Genomic DNA, 17,018 nt, shown 5'->3' on the forward strand with positions numbered 1-17,018 from the left:
ATAAGAGTTTCACCCATTACAGGGTTTACTGCGAGCTTGATGAGCCACAGTGTGCAGGTAACAACAGGTGTGTCTTATTAAACTCATAGTAAAACCAGGAATTGATCAAATTGCTATGCAATGGGAGTCTTATTTCCATCCATGGGTTTACTATATTTAAATATAAATCTCTGAGTTTGAACAATCTTTTAAGTGTGAAATTGAAATTAACTTAACACTGCAGCCGAAATTAAGGCAAGCTTAAACGTGTTTATTATTATTTATTTCTTAGCAGATGTCCTTATCCAGGGCGACTTACAATTGTTACAAGATATCACATTATTTTTACATACAAGTACATTATTTTGTACACATTATTTTTACATACAATTACCCATTTATACAGTTGGGTTTTTACTGGAGCAATCTAGGTAAAGTACATTGCTCAAGGGTTCAACAGCTGTGTCCTCCACCTGGGATTGAACCCACGACCCTCCGGTCAAGAGTCCAGAGCCCTAACCACTACTCCACACTGCTGCACTGTTTAGTAATAATATGTTGTCGATTCATTCAATGGTTTTAGGAAAGGGAGATCCTGTCTAACACACGTGCTTGATTTTTTTGAGGATGCAACATCGACAATGGATAATTGCAAAGCACACGACATGGTTTATTTAGATTTCCAGAAAGCTTTTGACAAAGTCCCGCATAAAAGATTAATTCTCAAACTAAACGCAGTAGGGATCCAAGGAAATGCATGCACATGGATTAGGATTTATTCAAAGTGATCTAGACAGCATTCAGAACTGGGCAGACACATGGCAAATTACATTTAATAGAGAAAAGTGTAAAGTACTGCACACAGGCAATAATAATTGAATCTATTCAGTCTTGAACAAAGAAGACTACGCGGTGATCTGATTCAAGCATTCAAAATCCTAAAAGGTATAGACAATGTCGACCCAGGGGACTTCTTTGACCTGAAAAAAGAAACAAGGACCAGGGGTCACAAATGGAGATTAGATAAAGGGGCATTCAGAACAGAAAATAGGAGGCACTTTTTTACACAGAGAATTGTGAGGGTCTGGAACCAACACCCCAGTAATGCTGTTGCAGCTGACATGCTGGGATCCTTCAAGAAGATGCTGGATGAGATTCTTATGTTCTTATAAAAACAACCCTAAAACACAAACAATATCAATGCAATACAGGGCCTGACTCCACTACTTAAATATAAAATAGTCAAAGTTCAGCTAACTGTGTACAGTATGTTGTGCAATGTTTGTCTATGTCCTTGCCAGGAGATAGTGTTGTGGGTGGATAGCAGCCAGACTGACCTCTGGTTACTTATGCACTGTAGTACTGTAGACTGGCTCATATATTTGAGTTGTGCATATATTGAGATTGGCTTGTTCATTGTGATGAAACCTGTGAGTGTCATAGGGGCATATAGGGGTTGTCTTTTTGAACATCTGTCTGTATGTCATACATTTTTACATCTATCTAGCCATGTGCTTTTTCAATTTTGATGAAACTTGGTTTGGACATTTAACACGAGATATTGAGAGTATCTAGGGAAATGTGCATCTCTCCCTCTCTTTGTATCTAGCTTATATTTTTACGTGTGCATAACGATATAGTCTACTTTTTCATGTTACTGATGGCTGTGGTAGGCAATGAATACACTGATTCGTTGTTGTATGTTTGTTTAGTTTCTATACACTCAATACAAGTTGAACAGCTTGATTTTCTACTGAACCCTGTAAACTATGGGATTTTGGAGCTGACTCTAAAAACACAACATTCCACATCTGAACTGTGCAACAGTTGACATCAGTCCAGGTTTACCCTATGCCAACTACAACCATCGCTGTATTGCTTAAGCAAGTTCTTTCTGTATTGACTTTGTGGGGTCGTTTCTATTTCAACACATAACTATTTCATAACTACAATTTCACAACTTTGATCTCCTCTGCCACATTTGATCTAAGCCATTTTGCCTGTGCACACATTCAGTCTTACAAACAAGTGTGGATAAAATGAAGGAAATGCTCTCGAAAAACGCTTTAGTGATTTACGCTGTTCTCTGGACTGCGTCTGCAGCAGCATCTACAGGTGAGGCATTTTCTTAAGCTGTTTTTTCTGGGGGGTTTTTGTTTTGTTTTTTTTTCGTGTGGGAATCTGTTGACTATTAATATTTATTAGTTTGATTTGAATATCTTAGTAATATTTTAGTTATTGCTTATTTTTGTAACCCCTTCCCACTATCATATTGTTTCCCAAATATAACGTACTGTATTAATATCTAAAAACACATTAATTTCATATACAGTCAGGAACTAGTGTTTTTGGACAGTGCTTCTATATGCGTGAAGTGCCATTGTAACGTAGCTACTCAACGTATTCACTGTATTATAGCACGAAGTAGCTTAGCAGATTACTCTACATAATATTATTATTCTTGAGGGCGCTGAACGTCAAAAATCACATATCTTTCAATGTTTTTGTTACCTTTACCCACGGACAACTCAAACAAAATGCATTCTACAGCTTTGTGGGAATGTATTTTCTAGTTGCAGATCCAGTCGTTTCCACGGCGTACGGCAGTTTGAAAGGGAGGCTCTCCTCTGTGAAGGGTACAGACCAAGTCGGTCACGAATATTTAGGAATTCCTTTTGCCAAACCCCCTTTGGGACCACTGAGGTTCTCGGCTCCCCAGCCACCCGAACCATGGAGCGGAATCAGAGATGCCACCAACCAACCGGCTATGTAAGTCAAAAATGTAACCTTTTTTAGTTGTGCTTCCATTATTACTATTATTTATTTATTTATTTATTTATTTGGCAGACGCCTTTATGCAAGGCGACTTACAGGTGTTACAGGGCAGTACAGTGTTACAATGCAAGATTGATATTTAAATACAGTACAGCGCAAATAATACTACTGAAATACAATTTGAACTAGGATGCAACAAGTTGTATCTATAATGGTCTATTAGTAGTGCAATAGAGCAAGGATAGTGCATTAGCTGAGGATCCAGTAAAGTGGCGCTTAGGTCCAGTGCATAGTAGGAGGTGACTCTTTCATATTTACCTTTTCGCTACTCTTTTGTAATTTATATAGTTTGCATAAGATCTGTGGTGCAAGAAATTGCAAAATATACCATCTAGAATATTTCCTAAAACTAGTCTCCAACACTCTGTTTCAGTGATGACAAGCTAAAGACTAAAGCCAAGAAGAATAAAAATAAACTGTGGTGCAATTTTTTGACCTCTAATAAATTGCCAATCAAAATGTTCATACATATTCGCCTCCAGCAGTTTCAGTGATGACAAGCTGGAGACTCTGGTAATGCCCTTTGTTTTATGATTGCAGGTGTCTACAGGACATGCAGCACACAGCACAGTTAATGAAGGAGGTCATGTTGGAGTTTCCAATGCCAGCCACCTCAGAGGACTGTTTGTATTTGAATGTATACACCCCCGGAGAGGCAGCGACAAAGGAGGCAAAACTACCTGTAAGCAGCATACGTGGTTACTGCTTGGGAACAGAGCGCAGCACATTCGTTCCTTTTACATGCTCTGTGAATGAATAGAATTGAAAACAAATTGAATCAAAAAGCCATTTGCTTATGGTTAATGATAATGACAGCCTCCCGTACGACCATGTTTGAATCTTGCAGGGTTTTTGATTTATTGACCCCTTTTTTAGAATCACTGAAAAAGGGCTGGTTTGTAAACTATAAGGTGGGAGACTCACCTCACTTCTGTCTTGAACAACTTAATCCTTAAATTTAGTCCTGGGCCTCTCTCAAGCAGAGACTGACAGTTGTGTCAAATTGTGTGGTAATTCTGTCATTCCCGCCAGGGGCTTGAATGGTACGAACAAACCTATTTCACTTGTTGCCTAAACCAGACTTAAACCCAGGCCTCCGTAGGGGGAAAGGCTCATTTTGTATTCAAAATCTGAGAACTTGGTAATAAAATTAACCTGCTATTGTGTTTTGTGCTGCTAGCATCTTGACATGATGTGCTTTATTCCAGGTTATGGTTTGGATTCATGGTGGGGGCTTCAAAATGGGTGGAGCCTCCCAGTACGACGGATCAGTGCTTGCTATCTATGAGAATGTGGTGGTTGTTGTGATTCAGTATAGACTGGGAATACTAGGATTTTTAAGGTAAGAGAAGAACAGATTTCTCCATTTTGTCAGTACCACAGGTATCATTTTCTGCAGGAATACATAGTGTCCCTTCTGTACATGTGTGTCCAGAGAACCATCTTATCCACTTATCTGGTTGTGATGAAAAGAAAGTAATATTGTTTGTGTTTGTTTTTTATAGCACCAGTGATGAGCATGCCCGTGGGAACTGGGGTTTCCTGGACCAGGTGGCAGCCCTGCAGTGGGTTCAGGAGAATATCAAGAGTTTTGGAGGGGATCCCAATTCTGTGACCATTTTTGGAGAATCGGCAGGAGGGGCCAGTGTGTCTGCTCATGTATGTAACTATAGTCTGTGCTTTTTTCCATGGGTAAAAGACCAGTTCATCAGATTATTGCTAGGATAGAGGCTCTGCCAAATAGTGTATAGTGTATAGTGAGACTATAAATTAAACTATAAAGCAGACCTACAGCCATTCATGTTTATGAGAACATGCACATTCAAAGGGTTATCATAATCACATACTGCATGTACATAGATTGTTTTAAAGCAACAAATTATCTGATAATACCCAAATGCAATCTGAAAGGTCTGTATGATTAAAGTTCAGGAAAGTTTTTGTGTTTACCATGTGGCAGACAGACCTTAAAAATGGTCACTATAAGCCTTATAACCTACAGCACTCGAGTCCCTAAATTGCTTACCTGGTAGAGGCACAATCTCATGGTGTGCGAGGTCAATCATACAGTTAAGGATTAGGGCTAGGGTTACATCCTGATTATGCAAAGTTGTTGATTTTCACTGGGTCATCCATGCAGAATCCAATTGCTGGAACTGTATCGCTGCATTCTGTTACAGCAGATCCTAATGGATAGGAGCCTGGTGAGTTTACCAGCAGGGTGGCAATTGTCAATCCTGAAATCTGCTGTCAAACCCAAGGGAGTAAAAATGCAATCGACTTGGTCGTGGGATCGGAGGACGATGTTGTGGGGAATTGTCAAGGACATACTTCACCACTAGCTGTCGAGAGCATTACAATCTGGAGACATATAGAAATTCTTGTTAGTTACATCACACTTCAATTCTTTGCTGCCCATACCGTGTATGTTGGTACGGTGGTCTGCTTTTTCAGGATACTGATTGCTCCAGTTTTGTACATGCTTATTTTTTCAGATTTTGTCTCCCTTATCGACTGGCCTGTTCCACAAAGCAATATCTGAGAGTGGAGTTGCAATTTTATCAAGCCTCATCACCTCCAATCAACAGATTATAACCAAGGTATTATACACACTAAAACAAATATGCTGGCTATACCATGTGCACCGATGGCTTTTTTCGATTAAAGCTGTTTGTGTGTCTAGATGATTGCTAATGTGACTGGCTGCGATGATAAGGACTCAGCAACTTTCGTCAAGTGTTTAAGAGGGAAGAATGAAGAGGACCTTGTGAGCGCAACGAAAACGGTTCGTATTGAGTATCGATAGATGCTAGAGAGAGAGGCTGAGAATAATTGATGACAGGCAGCATATTATAATGCTGTACAATTCCATCCAACAGAGAAATAAAACAAAATAATATTTCATGCATCTATACATATTTTTATTAAATCTCCTAACAAACGAATACACCAACTGAGAAACAGAAAATCTGCTTTGGGTTATATATTTGTAAAAAATATGTTAATATTTTTTAAATATACAAATGGGTTTTGGATTACATTGCAAATCTATCTAAAAAAAATTAATTATTTTGCCCAGCTTTGCTCCTGAACAAACGTACAGCATATGTGTTTATGTTCTCAAGGTTAAACTACATTGACATCATCATCAGGTTATTTAGTCTCTTTACTTTCTCATGAGGATTAATTGATTGTATGCGCGTGCCTGCTGTTCTCTCTCATAGATTAAGTTCATAAATATTGCAGACACAATCGATGGAGTGTTTCTACCCAGCCCGCTTGAAGAGATCCTGAAAACACAGAAATTCAACAAGGTCCCCTATCTGTTAGGAGTGAACAACCACGAAACAGGCTGGCTCATGCCAAAGGTACACTCCAACTTGCCTTGATAGAACTGCAGCCACACCTTCTAATATCCTTCCTATTAATGTCACCCTCTGCTTCTTATTGCCACAAATATCCCAGACAGAATATAATGGAAGTCACTGGAGACAAGTTCCTGATGATATAACTTCAGCTGATATTATTATTATTATTATTATTATTATTATTATTATTATTATTATTTAGTCATTTTGTAGACACTTTTATCCAAAGTGATTTACAGAGACTAGGGGGTGAACTACAGGTCAACAATTGCTGCTGCAAAGTCATTAGAATAGGACCTCGTTTTTTTATGTCTCATCTGAAGGACTGAGCACAAGGAGGTTAAGTGACTCGCTCAGGGTCACACACAGTGAGTCAGTAGCTGGGATTGAATCTGGAACCTCCTGGTAACAAGCCCCTTTCTCTAACCGCTGGTCAATATCAATCACATTCAACACCCCACTTAATATCACTTTACTGGTAATTACAGTAGTGATAGGTTTTGAATATAAAGTCCACTTGCAGCATAGAGCAGTGCGATGTGTATCTGTACAGCTTTCTTATGTTTTTTAGTAAAATGGTCCTGAAAGACTGACCATGGTCTTTACCTGGTACAGAAAGATGAGCCAGTGTACCACTACTACATTCTTTTGAACACATGAAACCTTCTCTATGAGCCGTTCGAATTCTCTCAGCTGGCCCGTCACTGAAAAGCCTGGCCCGTCTTTCTACACAAATGCCAAAATGTGTTCTACATGTACAGAGTAATTGACTGAATTCAAAATACACATTTTATTAATGCACACTACTGTAATAGATGCAACGCCCAGTACTATATTGAGTTCCACAAAACAGGCATATTTCTTGTAGTTTAAACACTTCTTCTGTGTTTTATAAACTATTTGGAATGCATTTGAGACTTTCATACCATCATCATTTTATTAAATTGTATTTATTGTGGAACTCATTTCCCTTTTATAGTAGATAAGCTGTGTCGGTCAATTATTATTATTATTATTATTATTATTTTGTAAAATGCTTGACACTGCATAGCACTTTCTGTTTATGTACTAAATATTGATATTTATTTTTCAGTGTTGATTCTGTAAGTATTTGCTTTTTTAAAATTGTAGCTTAAATAGTAAACTGTATCTTTTGTATTGCTATTTTATTGCTGTGTATCATATTGTTATTCCAGAGATTATTTCCTCCTGGTTGGGAGGGAGGAGTAGAGAAATATCAAATACTGGCTGACATGAATAAGATGTTTACAGCTAAGGTGAGACTTTCTGAACTCATAGTCTACTGTGAACACAGTAATTGTTGTGGACGAATGCCCCCTAATCACACCACAGTGTGTTATAAAAAAACTCATATTACTAGGGCAACATTCATACTATACCATACCTGCAAGCCTTTGAGTTTGCTGTGAGTTACATGTTTAGATTCAATTCAACGTACAGTACAGCTTGCTTGAATCCGCTTTTACTTTCGATCAAACAATTAAAATATATCTATCCTTAGTGTTAGGACTGAAAAGCCTCCCTCAATCAAATCATGTGACAATGTGACCTTTCAACTCTGCCTGCCCCAGTGTTGGTGAAGTTACATTTAAAAAGTAATCTGTTAGTTACATGTTCCTTATTACTTTAAAAAGAATCCATGTTATGCGTTAGCCGTAGTTCTTTTTTTAAATGTAACTAAAAGAAATTATGTGTTTTTCTTTTTTTACCATAATGTAAATCATTACCACATTTCATGATCTGTCTGAAAAAGGAACCATAGAGTTACAAGTTACTGAAACATGTAGAAGAATGTAATCGGATTACAGTAATATGTTACATGTAATGCATTACTCTTCCAACCCTAGCCAGCCCTACCTACATTTATAAAGACGAAGCTGGTGGGACTGGCAGATGGGGATTGGCATGCATTGCAATGGCTGTATTAAATGAGACGCTTCTATTACAGCTGGCAGTGAATGAGCTCATTGCTGCTGAATACTTTAGAGACACAGAAGACCCAACCAAACTCAGAGACCTGGCCACTGAAATGTTTGGAGACGTATTTATAGTTCTGCCAACTATTAATGCTGCCAAGGATCACAAAGGTGAGCATATATCCATTTTAAAGGTGTAATAATAATTTTCTTACAATGTATCCATCCTCAACATTAGAAATCCATTTCCTGTGTAGCATGAATTAAGGCTGCATCTTACTGCTTAAACCTCACGTTCTATGTTGGACATAGGACTCTGGGGTAAAGTTTGCCCAGCAACATTTTTACTGGCGTACCGAGGAGTAAACTGACTTTTCATTGTCAGTTTATGGCTTCGGTACGGCTTTAAATATTCTTCCAATCGGCTTTTAAAAGAGTCAATGTGGAAGTCAATTCAGAGTACAGGTTTCTGCACATCCCTATGGTAAAGTAGGTTAAAAATCATGGCAAACTATGGAAAATGTATAGTATTTACACGGGAAAACAGCAAAATTACTGTGCATAAAATACCATGGTAAACTTTTATAAGTGACAGGAAATAGTTTCTCCTCAAACTTATAAGGCTCAGTGCAAAAGCAAAGGCAAATCTAAAACAAAATAAACTAAACATTTTTAAGTGTCAATTTACACAGGCCCCTTAAATCAGACTGCAGTGTACACAACATGATAGCAGTCTCATATAACCAATGTGTTGAATGATCCAATAATCCAATAATTGAAAGTTTAGTATCCACTGAATGATTCATTTCTTTTGGTTATACAAAAGGCCCTACACTGTTCCCACCACAAAAAAAATCAGCTGCAGCAATTTTTACTTCTTCCTCTTCCAGAGGCTGGTGTGCCAGTATACCTGTACGAGTTCCAGCATCGCCCCAGTATCTACAAAGACAAAAGACCCAGCTTTGTGAAAGCAGATCACGGAGATGAGATTAACTTTGTCTTCGGAGGTTGTTTCTGGAATGGACAAGTTAAGATCCCAGGTAATGTCAGAGACTACACACCGGAAGATGTTTGTAATACAATCACATATTTTAGTCTTTTTTATAATAATACTGTGAGGTCTTTTCTTACTGTTGTATTTCTCTAATAAATAGAAATGTGTTGGACATTTTGAAGACTTGGAGAAAGACTTCCAGTAGAAATGCTCGTCATAGAAAAGTTTATTCTTGTATTTACTATAGATCTAAATAATGCCACCCGTTAAATAATTCAAGCAGGAGCATCCTAGGGTATAAAATACCAGCACTGTTAGATATTTCATTTTAACAACCTTGATACACACTGTTACACCGTTTTAATCGGAGGTACTCCGATCCACCACTGTTTAGAGCGACGGAATAGACCTCTGCTCATGTGGACAGCAAACAACAAACTTACATTTTTTTGTCAGTGGTATCATGCAGAACTTTTATAGCCAATAAGAAAAAAACAAATCTGTTTCCAACAGTTGCCCTAACTGAGGAGGAAATGAAGCTGTGCAGGGTAATGATGGCGTACTGGGCTAATTTTGCTAGAAACGGGTAAGAATATTTACATTGTCAGACAGTGTTCTGTATTTAAAGAATCTTAAAGGTGTGGTGTCCCATACTCATTTTAAAATATACAGAGATGCTACACTTAATTGAGTTCGGGTACTGTAATAGCTTATTGATCTCCATGTTGTTGTTTTTTTTTTTTGTGATTCTCAATTAAATATGAATTAATAGATGAATTGCCATGGTGCCCTATTTAAAGCCTCGTGTGGCTAGCTACTAGCTATTGATCCCAGAATCTCATCAAGCAGCTTCTTGAAGGTTCCCAGGGTGTCAGCTTCTTGTACCTGGTGGAAACTAAACCTGGAGCAGGGTTGACAAGCACTGCTACATGACCTGCTCAGTGACATTTACCTTTATTCATGTTTGATCTTCAGGACGCCCAATGGGGATGGGTTGGTGCACTGGCCAGTGTATGACAAGAATGAAGAATACATGGCCCTCGGTTTGGAGCAGAAGAGTGGGACGAAGCTCAAGGGAGATATCATGACGTTTTTAACAAACCTCCTGTCTGAAAAAAATAAAAAACCTAGTGAAGAAAGTGGAGAGCAGAGTGCCTTGTAGATTAGTCTGTCAGCAGCTGAGCTCATACAAGGGTTTTAAAAACTGAAACATGATGTTTGTTTAATCAAATTAATTACATATCAGCCCTTTTTCTTACAGAATAAATTTGTGTTGAGCAGTAAATGAATGGAAGCACGGTTGTTTTCTTTCTTTGTGCTGTTGGTGCTAATGTAGTGACTGCTTTCAAGGGGTGAAACATCAGTCAAGACCACATCTAAATACATGCCGCTTATTGGTGCCAACAAGGGTCAGTATAGCTTTACAATGTTTATTGCAACTGAATAATGCCAGACTCCAAATCCAGAAGTTACATTGTAGCCATCCAGCTATTGTCCAACAAATGTAATAGTTTATTCTTACATTTCGTAGAACTGTATTTTTAAACTTAGAATTTGAATGTGGGAATTTTATAATGATGGTTTTCAATCCATCAACCTCTGGAACGCTAACCTCACAGAACGCTAACCACTTTCTCTTTATTTGAACATTCGTGCACCTACATTTCAGAAGCTTACAGTGCTTTGGTGTAGATTTTACATTGTAGAAACACAGTCTGTTTGCTGATTTTTAATGACATGTATAGCCTGCATCTACAGGGCATAGCTTCTCAAATTTACAGTAATATGCTTGTTCTTATTAAAAGTAATATCATTATAAGGAACAGCAGCAATATTTAATTATATATATATATATATATATATATATATATATATATATATATATATATATATATATATATATATATATATGTTTTATTTTCCAAATAGCACAACCAGCACAGGCACAGATGATTACAACATCCTGCAACACAATTGTTTCATGGAAATACCAATGATTCAGTTGCTGTACATTTTACTATTAAACAGCTGTGAAATAATTTGTTCCAAGTGGAAGGAGTCAGCCATTGCCTTATACTGTACATGAGAAAAGCATAGTAAAGTACTGGAAAACTCGAATGTATGGTAGGTGCTCAGCATAAGCATGATCACTTGAAATGGGTTGTGTGTGTAATATTTTGTGTAATATTTTGCGGAATGTTGGTCCACTGCCCCAGAGAAACAACAAACCCACTTGCTCACCCCATAGGGAACATGTATCCTCAATACTTGCTGAAGCAGACATCTGTATGTGTTTAGAACCCCAACTCCAAGTATGCCTCGAATATAACCATATAAAGCAGATACTTTCTTTAAAGTTAATTATGTGTGGTACTTGTGGCGCTTCACATCAGTTCTAATCCAGGGTCTTGTTCCATTAATGTCCTTAATAATGTAATTATACTAATTATACATCTAGGTTCCTTGTTTAAAAAGATGGATATGGCTGGACTCGGCATAAAGTCCTGGACTGGAATTCATTGAAAGAGCAACAGTTTAATTTGGAGTAAAAAATATGTGTTTTGCATCAGTAGAAATATAATTGTTGTTTATGACAGAAGGAAAATGCATTTATGTAACCCTCCGTAAACAGTAGCGACGGCTGTTGGAAAAGGGGGATACGAGATACCGTGTTTTTGTCTGACGGGTATTTCCACAGAATGGCTGCAGAACAGAGACAATTCATAGAATGCGTCCTTCTGGGAACACGAGACGCTGAAATAGACTCAAAAAGAAACACATCTTCGTGTTTTACCAGCAAAATTGGCGAACTGCCGGTAAGAGAGTTAATGCTTTTAAAATAATAATAATCACGCTACTGTAAAACTGTGCTAGAAGAAAAATAAATAATAGCATGGGTATTCCTTAAGTCGCTGTATTCAAAATTGAGAATTGTGTGTTTTCCCAATCGTATAAGGACGGAGTCTGAAATAATTTTCTGATGCCTTCGTTTTTCCTGTATTTTAGGTGAGGACGAACTTTTGTTAACATTTTAAAGGCAAGACTAAACGCGTTAGGAGTTTAAAAGCCGGGTGATTCCAAAATCAAGTCTCCGGTTTCAAACAATCACTATTGATAGCACTAAAAACAAATTACTTACAAGCGTAAAGTGAAACAAAAACAACACGTGTGTTTGTTTGATGTACCTTTCAAACTCCCAAATACCTAAAATATGACATTTCTCTAATATTAAAATAAGTAAATAAAGATCGGCCTACTGCTAGTAGTACTTGCTTGTTTTGACTTCCACGTGGTTTCAAATGCGACATACGTTTCGCTTTCTAGTAGGCGATTGTTAATCTCGATATGGTTAATATAACTGGTGTCTAACAGGACTATCAATTTAACAATATTAGCTTCTAATACTATAATTAGCACTTATTGTAGGTATAGATGTGGTTTAGTTAATGACTACTAGAAGGTGGTGTTACACTGTAAGAACTGTGCGGGCCAGTGGCGCAATGGATAACGCGTCTGACTACGGATCAGAAGATTCTAGGTTCGACTCCTGGCTGGCTCGACTATTTTTATTTCTATTTTTTTAATTAAATAATTATTATTTATTTTATAAATCGTCTAAAACTTAATATTACAAAATATGATAATAAAGTCACTATGTTTTTTTTGGTTTTGTTTCTATATTCTTTTCAGAACTGTTTTCCATCAGTGACACTGCGCTATCCTTCTTGCTCGATTTGTAATGGCATCCTTGTTCATGTTGTGCAAGTATACTGCCCCCTAGAGGGTTCCCCGTATCATCGCACCGTAAACGTGTTTGCATGCCCAAGCAGAGAATGTTTTGGAAAATCGGAAAGGTAAGTAATTATAAGGTCAATCAAAATGCGCCCCACAAATGTCAATGTGTACTACAGTACAGTATAAAATATTGCCTTGGAAGTATTAGACTGCATTATTTTTAAATACCAGTTTTAACAGTTTATTCAGTTTCACTGCAGTTTGTATTTGTAAAAAAATGTAAGGTTGGTTTCACAAACCCCAACCAGAACTTGTACTACCATAGCAAGGATAGAAATAAGACTCCCATTGCATAGCAGGTTGCTTTATTCCTGGTTTTACTATGAGTTTAAGAAGACACTACTGAGCTTGTTACCTATATACTGTGGCTAATCAAGCTTGTATTAAAGCTTGGAATGGGTGAATCTGCTATGCAATAGGAGTATTATTTCCATCCTTGACTATCTAAGGTAACATTTGGTATTCCAAGGATAGTGCTAACCTGGCTCTGTGAAACCAGTTGTGAAGTTATCATTGCCCCTTTTGAAATGGTATGCCTCTGTTTTTCTGTAGCTGGACAGTATTGCGTTCCCAGTGTTTGGAAACAGAAGCTACACAGGCACAACAACCTAAAGCTAACAAGGTACAGTTAAAAACTTAAAAAGGGGTATTGTATCATCAGTATCAAATGCAGGGATGGAAATAAGGCTCCCATTATATAGCAGTCTGATCCATTCCTGGTTTTACTATGAGTTTAATGAGACACACCTGAGCTTGTTACCTAATCACTCTGGCTAATCAAGCTCTTAGTAAAACCTGGACTGGGTGAAGGTGCTATGCAATAGGGGTCTTCTTTCCATCATTGAAATGAATCAAGTAAATCCTCCATGACACTCATTATCCGAAATACAGCAGTATAACAAGGTTTCTTTTTATAAGTACTGCTATAACAGTACTGTAATCTTGTGAAGCATGTTGAAACTTCTTCCTATTGTTTGGATACACTGCAGATGGTGAGGTGAAAGGCTATAGCCACACATGTTTTTTTTGGAATGAGGTAATTTAATGCTATGTCTGGTCAGTTTAGCTTTTTTTTTTTTTGCTCGGCAATGAATTTAGATAAATGCTACTTAAAGGGAATTAAAACTTAGTATTGGAACAAAGGAGTAAAAAAAAAAAATATCTGCAAAAACAGCGTAAGAATGTGTGGGAAAGGTTAATAATTCTATTAGGAGGCTAGGTGGCGCTGCAGCCTAATCCACCTGCCTTTCATGTGCCTGGGACTCAGGGGTTAGCCTCTCATGGTGCCTGTCTGCCATTTTCCCTCACCTGAGCACTACATTCACCAGACATTAAATTAAATAAACACAAAAATAATACAGGCCCCAATACACCAGGAGAGGCCCTATCGGAGGCCGTATTGGGTTAAAAACTACCACATAAAATGTAAATAAACACACTTTTTACCACCTCTTTTAATCCAGGAGGCTGCCATGGCAACCAGAGACTGGTGTGAGGGAGCAGACGACTGGGGCATAGACGAGGAGACAGAATCTTCAGCTCCTCCTGCCAATAGCTCCATGGAAACGGACTTCACGAGCCAGCTGCAAGGCCTCAACCTGAGAGAACAAACACAGAGCTCCGTGCCTGCAGGAGAGGGGCTGCTCCTCCCGGGCCCTGTGCCTACCTTCCAGCCCTACTACATCAGTGTGGTGGACGAGGGGGAGTTCTGTGTCGATGCAGATATGGACCACGCGCAGAGATTACTGAAGGAGTATCAGCGAAGAGAGGGAGTTGATGTACAACAGTTAATAAGGTAAGTGATTGGTTTGTGCACTTCTCTGCTGTGTCACTACTATGTTGCCTTGTAAATGTGATATTCTTTTATGACTTTTGTTCATCCAAACAGTACTGTATCTTGCTGTACATATTCCTACAATTTTTGTTTAACATAATCGTGATAATTTGCCAGGCTAGATAGCAGCAGATATTTTCTCTGCCAGGGCATGATTAGCTGTACGTCTAAAGTATTTTGGTCTGGTCAGTTTCTGATTATGTTCTGTTTTGCACTGCTTTGTGCTTTCAGCTGTGATGGTGAAGGAGAGAGCGAAAAATATGAGAAAACGAAAGCCAGACATGGAGACGAAATCTTCCTCAAGTTCATGAAAAAAATATCAGTGTGTCAAGAACAAGTGTTGAGGTAATTCTTTAATCGCAGTGTCCCACAATAACCTTTAGATTCATGGTCTAATTTAAATAAAGAATAATAGTGAAAACTTACTTATAAAAATGCTCCTTATAAAAAAAACTTACTTCGGTATACCAGGGTAAAGGCATACAGTTGGTAAAGCACAGTAAAATCTAAATGAAAGCACAGACAAGCATAGCAATTTACAGCAATTTTTTTGTAGTTTCTATACTGCAGTTTAGGTTTCAGGGATGCATATTGCACTACATATATTCTCAGACAAAATTGATCTATTAATTGTTCCACCTTCAGGGGTTGGCAGCCTCCCTGCTTATCAGCACTGGCTGAGAGATATCAATCAAAATTTCAAGACTACCAAATACCCCAAAAGGCTGAGCAACAAAACCAAGCAAGTCGAACTGAAACCCTCATTTCTAGTTTCACCCAGTGTTTTTAAATGAATTAGCCAACTCAAGCATTAGTTGGTTCTCACGCCAGTACTGTTGTTTGCAGAGACCTGTAGATAACTGGAAAGGTGAATCGGTTTTATCAGAGGAAACTACCAGAGTGAATTTGAAAATGTGATCAGTGCAAACCTTTTCCCTTCCCAGATATTCTCGGAAGGGCCAGCCCTTGTTTATCACCGCCCCTCCCTCCAATGTGAAGCAGATGGTCCCCTGTTGTCGGAGCTGTGGCAGCCCGAGAATATTTGAGTTCCAGATTATGCCTGCTTTGGTCAGCATGCTCAAAAGTATCAACACAGATGGTGGGTGTTTTTTAAAAATCGACTTATCAAGTAAACAGTATAATATCAGACAGTCACCTGCTGACATCTCGTGTAGAAGTTTCAAACCACAGTGTGTCAATGAGTTCCCCTTGGTCTGCAGATGGGGAATGAGACCCTGTGACACAAGTGTTCAAGGAAGGCCTCGGACATCATAATGCAATGTTTCACTGAAACCCTGTATGTTTCAGTTGATCTGTGCACCATTTTTAGCAAATGTGGGAGAAATCTGTATGTATCTGTCCTTTTATTTATGTCTGATTGATTTTATCACTGGTTTATAGTAAAGCTCTGGATCAAATCCACACCTTGCGGTGTGTGTTCTGCATGGACTATCAAAATCTGAAAAATGCACACTAACACTCCTCCTTCTGCAGTATGTGTATTGTATACTGCGCTGCAGCCGTTTTTTAAGATGCTGATTCTTGTCTTTGTTTTTCAGGATTGACGGTGGAATTCGGGACTGTTTTAATTTACACCTGTGAGAAAAGCTGCTGGTCACCCAGCAATCAGACACCTTTGGAGGAGTTCCTGTTTGTACAGACAGACCCTGATCAGAAGTTCTTTAAATAAAAGAATGCTGACTGTGCACTGTGCTGTTTCTTTATTAAACCATTCAGTGTGAGGCTGCAAGTTGATGAATGAGTGTATGGAATTGAAACCGTCTGTCTTCAACTTTTAGCAATGGAGTAGCTGTAACATTTATCCAATAAAAACATGCCTATATTCCTGCTGAAAACGCTGCATATTTTCCAATGGTTTTGTGTGACGGTGTTGTTTTTAAACACAGTTTAACACAATGGATAATAACTTGTTATAATTTCAAGGAAATACATTCCCCTTGTATTGCTGATACATTGACAAGGTTAATACAAAAACTAGTCGCAAAGATGCAGAGGGTACAGCATTGTGAATCCACTCGCAGATTACCAGTAAGAAAAAAAAATGACGTGGCATTGGAAACCTTGTATTGCAGCTAACTTCTTTTGAGAAGCGATAGACGCGAGATACAGGGGCATTTAAAACGCACAGTCAAGCAAACACACTGGGTGAAGAAAACCATGCAGAAGAAATGTTGGGCTTTAAAAAAAAAAGTGCACGTGACGGGTTAGCTCTTGGTGTCCGTAACAGAATACCAGTTGTCACTTTTTTGAGACTT

The 17,018-nt window shown here is 38.2% G+C and overlaps 2 protein-coding genes and 1 non-coding gene across 4 annotated transcripts; all 3 read left to right on the forward strand.

Moving 5' to 3' along the window:
- The first annotated feature begins 1,856 nt into the window (after positions 1-1,856).
- LOC117425301 (carboxylesterase 5A-like) lies at positions 1,857-10,398 on the forward strand. 2 transcript variants are annotated; one of them, XM_034042123.3, is made up of 13 exons: positions 1,857-2,094; positions 2,553-2,748; positions 3,355-3,496; positions 4,023-4,156; positions 4,320-4,473; positions 5,310-5,414; positions 5,498-5,599; positions 6,039-6,182; positions 7,379-7,459; positions 8,152-8,290; positions 9,010-9,159; positions 9,627-9,699; positions 10,089-10,398. In XM_034042123.3, the coding sequence occupies exons 1-13, from the start codon at positions 2,019-2,021 to the stop codon at positions 10,273-10,275; spliced, it is 1,683 nt and encodes a 560-aa protein (XP_033898014.3). In that variant the 5' UTR covers positions 1,857-2,018; the 3' UTR covers positions 10,276-10,398. The 2 variants fall into 2 exon arrangements, with proteins under 2 accessions (XP_033898014.3, XP_033898015.1); XM_034042124.3 differs by having other exon boundaries at positions 1,989-2,094; positions 2,530-2,748.
- Positions 10,399-11,548: 1,150 nt separating this feature from the next.
- LOC117425529 (programmed cell death protein 2-like) lies at positions 11,549-16,448 on the forward strand. The gene is made up of 7 exons (XM_034042505.3): positions 11,549-11,929; positions 12,804-12,967; positions 13,461-13,530; positions 14,372-14,703; positions 14,974-15,087; positions 15,687-15,841; positions 16,302-16,448. Exons 1-7 carry the CDS (start codon positions 11,813-11,815, stop codon positions 16,430-16,432), a joined length of 1,083 nt encoding a protein of 360 aa, XP_033898396.3. The 5' UTR covers positions 11,549-11,812; the 3' UTR covers positions 16,433-16,448.
- On the forward strand, positions 12,600-12,672 carry trnar-acg (transfer RNA arginine (anticodon ACG)). Its single transcript has one exon. It is a non-coding gene; the product is annotated as a tRNA-Arg (tRNA).
- Positions 16,449-17,018: the final 570 nt, after the last annotated feature.

Source organism: Acipenser ruthenus, chromosome 20, assembly GCF_902713425.1.
Source record: "Acipenser ruthenus chromosome 20, fAciRut3.2 maternal haplotype, whole genome shotgun sequence".
Taxonomy (NCBI): domain Eukaryota; kingdom Metazoa; phylum Chordata; class Actinopteri; order Acipenseriformes; family Acipenseridae; genus Acipenser; species Acipenser ruthenus.

Coding starts and splice junctions, on each gene's coding strand:
- LOC117425301 (XM_034042123.3), top strand. CDS start 2,019: ATGAAGGAAATGCTCTCGAAAAACGCTTTAGTGATTTACGCTGTTCTC. Junction 5,600..6,038: donor TTGTGAGCGCAACGAAAACG/GTTCGTATTGAG, acceptor TCTCTCTCATAG/ATTAAGTTCATAAATATTGC. Junction 9,700..10,088: donor GCTAATTTTGCTAGAAACGG/GTAAGAATATTT, acceptor TTTGATCTTCAG/GACGCCCAATGGGGATGGGT.
- LOC117425529 (XM_034042505.3), top strand. CDS start 11,813: ATGGCTGCAGAACAGAGACAATTCATAGAATGCGTCCTTCTGGGAACA. Junction 12,968..13,460: donor TGTTTTGGAAAATCGGAAAG/GTAAGTAATTAT, acceptor GTTTTTCTGTAG/CTGGACAGTATTGCGTTCCC. Junction 15,088..15,686: donor TGTCAAGAACAAGTGTTGAG/GTAATTCTTTAA, acceptor TTCCCTTCCCAG/ATATTCTCGGAAGGGCCAGC.